Source organism: Squalius cephalus (genome assembly GCF_949319135.1).
Source record: "Squalius cephalus genome assembly, chromosome: 24".
In the NCBI taxonomy this organism is placed as follows: domain Eukaryota; kingdom Metazoa; phylum Chordata; class Actinopteri; order Cypriniformes; family Leuciscidae; genus Squalius; species Squalius cephalus.
Genome location: NC_137145.1, coordinates 21,254,312 through 21,261,786, shown reverse-complemented (window position 1 = coordinate 21,261,786; position 7,475 = coordinate 21,254,312). Strand labels below are relative to the sequence as shown.

Genomic DNA, 7,475 nt, shown 5'->3' with positions numbered 1-7,475 from the left:
TCTCTGGCCAAAATATTCCACTTTTAACATCAGCCACAAACCTGGGTGTTAAAATGGACTCCCATCTGACATTTGAGCCTCACATTAAACATCTCTGCAAGACCTCCTTCTTCCACCTCAGGAACATTGCCAAACTTCGTTCCATACTCACCTCTGCAGATGCTGAAAAGCTTGTCCACGCCTTTATCTCCTCCAGGCTGGATTACTGTAATGCGCTCCTTACTGGGATCTCTGAAAAAAGCCTTCAGAAGCTACAGAACATCCAGAACAGCGCTGCTAGGATCCTGCTGAGGGTACGCAAATATGACCACATCACCCCCATCCTCAAATCACTCCACTGGCTTCCTGTCTCACTCAGGATTGAGTACAAGGTCTCTCTACTTACCTACCAGTGCATCCATGGTGAAGCCCCCCCCCTACCTCAAAGAACTCCTTACTCCACAGACCTCAACACGTGCCCTCCGATCTGCCTCTGCGTATCTCCTGAAACCTCCCAGGACCAAGCTTCGTACAATGGGAGATCGGGCTTTCTGCTCAGCTGCCCCTAGTCTGTGGAATGCTCTCCCTGACTACCTGAGGACACCACAGACTTTGGATGCTTTTAAACGAGGCCTTAAAACCCACCTTTTTAAGAGAGCTTTTGATTGAACTCCCTTTTTCTGTTTTTATCCTTTTTATTTATTTATTTTTTATCATGTAGCACTTTGAGATTTTCTTAAATATAAAGTGCATTACAAATTAAATTTATTATTATTATTATTATTATTATTAAGTATCTAAACTTCTCCTCTCCAGTCATCCTACCACCTACCCTCTAGACTCCATCCCCTCACACCTTCTACAAGCGATCTCTCCCACACTACCAGCACTCACACACATCAACTCATCCCTCCAAACTGGCATTTTCCCTACTGCATTCAAGCACACGAAAACACTTGAACGAGTTGCTTTCAACCAAGTAACATCCTTCTTGTCTCTGAACAGCCAGCTGGATGTCAACCAATCCGGCTTCAAGAAAGGGCATTCAACCGAGACTCCATTACTGTCGGTCACAGAAGCCCTACGGATCACAAAAGCTGCCTCCAAATCTTCAGTTCTCATTCTCCTGGATCTGTCTGCTGCCTTCGACAATGTGAATCATCAGATCCTTATGTCCACCCTCTCATCACTGGGCATCAGAGGAACTTCCCTCCACTGGTTTGAATCCTATCTCACAGGTAGGTCCTTCAGGGTCACATGGAGAGGCAAGGTATCCAGAGCACATCAACTGACCACAGGGGTTCCTCAGAGTTCAGTTCTTGGACCTCTCCTCTTCTCCATCTACACAACATCACTGGGACACATCATACATGGCACATGGTTTCTCTTACCATTGCTATGCTGATGACACACAGCTCTTCCTCTCATTTCAACCAGATGATCCCACAGTTGCTCCATGGATCCCAAGCTGTCTGGCGGACATCTCAGCATGGATGAAGGAACATCACCTGAAGCTCAACCTGGCAAAGACTGAGCTTCTTGTCCTCCCTGCCAATCCGTCTCTACAGCACGACTTCACTATCAAGCTAGATTCAGCATCAATCACCCCATCAAGATCGGTCAGAAATCTTGGAGTAATATTGGATAACAAGCTGACCTTCACAGACCACATTTCAAAGACAGCTCGATCATGCAGGTTTACACTGCACAACATCAGGAAGATCAGGCCTTTCCCAACTGAGCATGCAACACAACTTTTCGTCCAGGTCCTGGTCATATCTAGGCTTGATTACTGCAGTGCTCTTCTGGCTGGACTTCCATCATGTGCAACTAAACCTCTACAAATGATTCAGAACGCTGCAGCTCGTCTTGTCTTCAACGAGCCAAAAAGGGCCCACGTCACTCCTCTGTTCATCTCTCTGCACTGGCTACCACTCGCTGCTCGCATCAAGTTCAAGGCATTGACGCTTGCTTACAGATCTATCACAGGCTCAGCTCCCTCCTACTTTCACTCACTCCTACGAGTCTACATCCCTACCAGAAGCCTACGATCAGTCAATGAGCTACGTCTCGTGGTTCCATCATAGAGAGCCACAAAATCACTTTCCAGAACATCCTCATTCACGGTTCCATGCTGGTGGAATGCTCTTCTCACCCTCATCCGGAGTGCAGAATCCCTGACAACATTCAAAAGACAACTGATAACTCATCTCTTTCGTGAGCACTTAACCTCATAAAAAATTTTTTTAAAAATCTTTCCTTTTCCTTTAAATCCTCCCTTATTGGGCTTATGCTACTCTGAACAATGCCTGAACTTTGTATTTTGAGCACTTCTTGCGTTGTTTTTGCCTCTTTACAATGACTCGCTTAATTTAGTCCTAAATTGTAAGTCGCTTTGGACAAAAGCGTCTGCTAAATTACTAAATGTAAAATGTAAATGTAAATGTAGTAACACTGTTGTCCGTTAAAGCAGCAGTTAATAGCTACACACTCAGCATCACTGATACCAGGTGGTCCACATTGGATCTGCTCATAATCGGCTACAGTACATTTGTCAAGCAGCTCTGCCTGTGCCACTGGCTGCTTAGGCTTGTAAGGACCACCCATTGGCCCAACGATGGAATCCAACGGCCTGGCGAAGGTATAATGCGTGTATGTCTTTTCAGCGCTCCAGTGAAGTTCACTTAATTTATTGGAATTTAGTTTTAGTATTATTTTAGCTCTATGCGTAATCTGACTCCAATTTCAAATGATAATCAAATTTAGATTGTGTTTCTGATTAGAAAATAATGATAAATATTGATTATGAATTAATTTAGAACTTTGATTATTCTGGGCATCTCATAATTTCAAATATTCGTTCATTACGGACCTAGTGTCGCTTTGAGACGTCACGTCGCGAATGTGCGCTCACGATCACAAACTAGCCAGTCCTGAAATAGTCAGAGGGTGCAGTGCAAGTATTTTACCCTATGCAGCTGCTCACTGCAAACCCATAGGTGTAATTTTTTATAATATTTGCAGCGTACAACATGCTAAGTCAGGGAATAGTCAGAAATCAGAAGGTCTTCCTAAGATGTGCCCCATGCTCCATTCATAGTGCCTCCAGTTTGATCTATCCTGGACAAAGTTTTGCGGAAACACCAGACTACACTTTTAATCTACTAAAATGAATGATTTCTGAAACTTCAGAATAAGTCAAGATGTAACATTTATTTGTCAGGTAAAAATGTATCATGCCAATTACAGAAGTAAATGATTAAAAGCCAATTCAGAAAAATACATGACATCATTTACTCAAAGATGACTCTAAAAGTAAGTAATGTTTTCCTGACAGAGACACACAGTGGTGTGTCAGGGCTCTCCAACAGGAAAACACTGAAACATCACTGTGGGGGATGATCCTGATAAAGGGTCCCAAAGATTGCTCTGTCCCCTCGCCTTAAATAACCAGACCAGAACAAAAGGGGTTATACAAATGTTGTTTAGAGTTGTTTGGGCCAATCCATGTACCCCAGGGGGGTAGCACCTGGTTTCTTGAGATATCTTAAAGAGATCTCACTCAGAAAGGAGAAACAGGATTCTCCTAAGTTCTCAATCTTTCTCATTAAACCAATGACTGCAGTGAAATTAAGACCATTTTACCAATCACACTGAGACACTTAAAATGAAACCAAACATGAAAAGGAAAAAAACAACATATTCACATGATACACCATATGTGATATATAGACATTCTTAATGAACTTTCAGCGACTTGAGGAGGGAGAGGGGGAAAGAGAGGGGGATGCAGAGATAAGGAAGAAGGACAGTTTGGGCAGGGCAAGGTTCTGTGCTCTGTCTTTGCTATCTGCTGTCCAGGGTGCATTTTATGGTTTTATTGCAGGGTGTGTTTTTGTCTTAGCAGGAAAATCAGTTCTTACAGGCTGAAACTGCTGAGGAAACTGTTAACTAGCTTGTTGAACTGTTCTAGTTCATGAAGATTTCTAGTTCATGTTTATTTTGTGTTTCATGCTTTTCATTAACTCAGGGTTTATGCGTCATGTTTTTTTTTTTTTTTTTTTTTTTTTTGGATTATCACCATTATAATTAACTGCACTTGGATCCCCTACATCATTGTTTTTGTCTGCTTCCATGTTAGCATTGTTAAATTGTGTAAATTATTAGTTTTCAAATAAGAAAGTTTTCTCAGTTTGGGGTTTGTCAACATTATATGTGAAACGTTACTCCTGTATATTCTCTGTTTCATTAAAGTCTCTTGAAAATCGTTCATTCTGTGCCACTTCAGAATCAACTACAGAGCGCCCGTGACAGTTTAAAAATTGGTGCTGGAATGACTGCATCAGAGTGATAATGTCATCTCTGTGATTCAGTCTGCAGATGGATCTGTGCGGGGACCATTTCAAATCAATCTTAACATTATCAAGCTTTCAAACAGCTGCATTTGTTTAGTCGGGGTCAGTCATTTTGAAAGTTGTAATCAAACAGCTTCTTTTTTTTTTTTTACTTGTTTTAAATTTCAGAATTTTGCAAATTCTTTGGTATTTTGCTAATTTGTTAAACATTTTAAACAAATTTGTTAAAAATGTTGTGATTTTTTAACATTTTTGTTAAAATGTTAATTTGGTAACTCTGTATATGTATGTGACAAGGTTTTTAACACCATAGAATGATGTTGTAAAACCATAATCTTCCACTGCTTTTGCTTTGGTATAGTCTAACATTTGCTGATTGTATACAAATAAGAATTAAGAAATATTTTCACTTCGTCACCTGCTTCCGTGCTTCCCCTGTAAAGCCTAACTTATTGTAAAGTCTAATAACATTTGCTGATTGTGTACAAATGAGCATTAAGAAATATTTTTCAATTCGTCCCCTGCTTCCTGCGCTTCCCCTGCTTTTAAGATTAAACAAATATATAATATTTTCAAATATAGAATATAGAAAATAATGAGACAGATAAAGAAACAACATAAATGAAGTTAAACAGATGAATGTTTGCTCTGTTGAAGCTGCACAGACTATAAAGTACATCTACGGACAACAGACTATAAAGTACATCTACGGATGGAGCCGTCAACACAGACGACCCACAGAAATCCCAGGTCAAAGCTCACATGCTTGTGGTTATTGGGACAGACGAGCATCGAGATCCAGTCTGTGCCAGCGGGGTTGGATCGAGTGATGCCAGTTCTGCAAAATTATCGTTTCTTTAATGTAGCATTTGATATCAGAAAATTAATAATCACTTTTGTTCATACAACATTTAATATGATGAAGGTTCTGTTCACCTTTGGTATAAGTTCCCTTGATAGTTGACACCAAAGACACTGCCATCAGTTGCTACTTCAATCATGGACAGAAGTCCAGGAATATTCACAAAGCCGGACCCGGAACAGGCGTTACTAGACACATCCTGCACCAGACCCAAAGAAACACAAACCATTCAACCATAAAGTCACATAAAACAACTGCCTTTGCTGTTTCCACACCAGTTTCATTATTTCTTTAGTTATGTCAGAAAATCAAACGTGTGCGTGATGTCTACTTTATTGTTATTGTTAAAAACCTGGTGTTAAACTTGAACTCATGCCCTTGTATTTAACATTATGACATACCTTCAAGATGTAGATTTGGTCAGCGCTGTTCACTCCCCAACAGCTGTACGGGCCACAGCTGAAATACTTCAGCTTTCCATTAATTGAAACCCAAGGAATAGTGCTGGATGGCCATTTGTTGTTAGCATCCATATTTAAGCAGTAGATGTTATCATTCACATTGACACCTGAAATGATCTGATCACCTCCAGCATCCACCTGTTTGAGAAGGCCTAACAGTACAATCAACAGGTTGGATGAAAGATTAATTTAAGAATAACAATAAGATAAAGTCTTAAAATAAATTTTAATGACTGATTAAGCATGTATTGATTTCTGTAATTTCTCTTTTCACCTGGAAGCTGCACAAAGCTGCCACCCTGCACCTTGAAGATCTTGTCAGCTGCATCCACCCCAAGCAGACCAGCAGGACCAACACTGAAGTGCTTTAGAGACGTGCCAAGCTTTATGAAGGCATTATCATTTAGGACAAACGCTTCATTTTGATCATTCACTCCACCCACTAAACCAGATCCAGCGTCTATCTGCTTCAGTGTGCCATTCATCACTCCACAGATTAAAGCTGTGAAAACATGGTGCAAAATGAGTACAAATAGACACTTTCACAAATTAATTACGTCCTGTTATATTAAACACCAGCAAAAAAAAAATTTTAAATGGATTTAAAATATATTGATGTTACCAAATCACATTAGTAGCTTACCCAGAGTGGGAAGGAACTGGCAGCTGAAGAGTAGCAGGACGCTCTGAAAAACCTTCATTGCTCTGTTCATAACCATAAATCATTTATATAAGAGAGTTCAATATGAGTAAGGATAAAACATACTGAATATTAAATTAACATTAATTAAATGAAGACAACCTTCTCTTGATAGATCAGAATTCAGCAGTCAGTGTGGATTCTTCTGCGATACAAGTACTAGAAATTTGCATCCAATGTTGGCAAATGCTGTTGAGGGGTCATTTAAATAGCCGAAACATGTTTGGGGGTGTGGCTTCTACAAGGAAAATATCCAACTGAATTGTAGATACAGGCAAATACAGTCTTTATCTATACATAAAACACTGAACTTGTTTGGGTGTGATATTTTAGAGACGAGGAAAGTCAATATAGACATTTTGACCAGTCAAGATAACTTGTTAACTTATTTCCCTGTGTCTACAAATCTAATTTCCTGTTGTACATTTTCCTCTATCAGGTGAAGGTGAAGTATGTAGCTTATGTGACAGTAGTGGCACCTGCCTAAAAAAAAAAAAAAAAAAAAAAAAAAAAAACCAACTGTCACGGTTGTGTTCTGTGGACTTTTATTTTGACATTCTGTTTTGTTTCCTTTAGTTCCTGTTTCTCTGCTCTGTTTAGTTTTGGTTTCCTTGGTTACTGATTATGCCCTCAGTTGTTTCTATAGTTACATATTGCAGTCACCTGCACCTAGTTTAGTTCCTTTGTTTGCCCAGTGTATTTATACCCCCAGCTTAGTTCAATCTCTTGTAGGTTCTTGTTTGGACATCATCCTTTACTTTCTGTGAGGGAGCCAGAAGAGGAAAAGGACGTCTGCCCCGTGCCAGCCACGGACCCCAAGCCAGAGCACACTCCCGCTATGGAGTCAGAGCCAGCCACCATGCCCATCCCGGAGCCTGAGCCAGTCACCATTTCCGTCACCTAGAGCCTACCGCAAGATCCATCCGGGAGTCAGTGCTTGTGGTCCATCCCAGAGCCAGGAACGGATTACTGTCTGATTGATTTGTAGTCTGCAGATCCATAGCTCACTCTTTTCTTCACCCTCGAAATCTCTCCTTCTCTGCCGGTCCTGTCCGACTATACTGACTATCCAGCTCCGCCCAGAGACCTTCCTCCTCCAGTGGCTAAGCTCTCCAGCT

At 40.7% G+C, this 7,475-nt stretch overlaps 1 protein-coding gene across 1 annotated transcript; it reads right to left on the bottom strand.

Moving 5' to 3' along the window:
• Positions 1-5,027: 5,027 nt before the first annotated feature.
• On the bottom strand, positions 5,028-6,527 carry LOC307152680 (fish-egg lectin-like; the record flags this gene model as incomplete). The annotated part of the gene is made up of 6 exons (XM_079861511.1): positions 6,460-6,527; positions 6,301-6,362; positions 5,932-6,159; positions 5,598-5,809; positions 5,271-5,395; positions 5,028-5,172 (listed from the first exon to the last, which is right to left on the bottom strand). Exons 2-6 carry the CDS (start codon positions 6,356-6,358, stop codon positions 5,028-5,030), a joined length of 768 nt encoding a protein of 255 aa, XP_079717637.1. The 5' UTR covers positions 6,359-6,362; positions 6,460-6,527.
• Between the last annotated feature and the right edge of the window lie 948 nt (positions 6,528-7,475).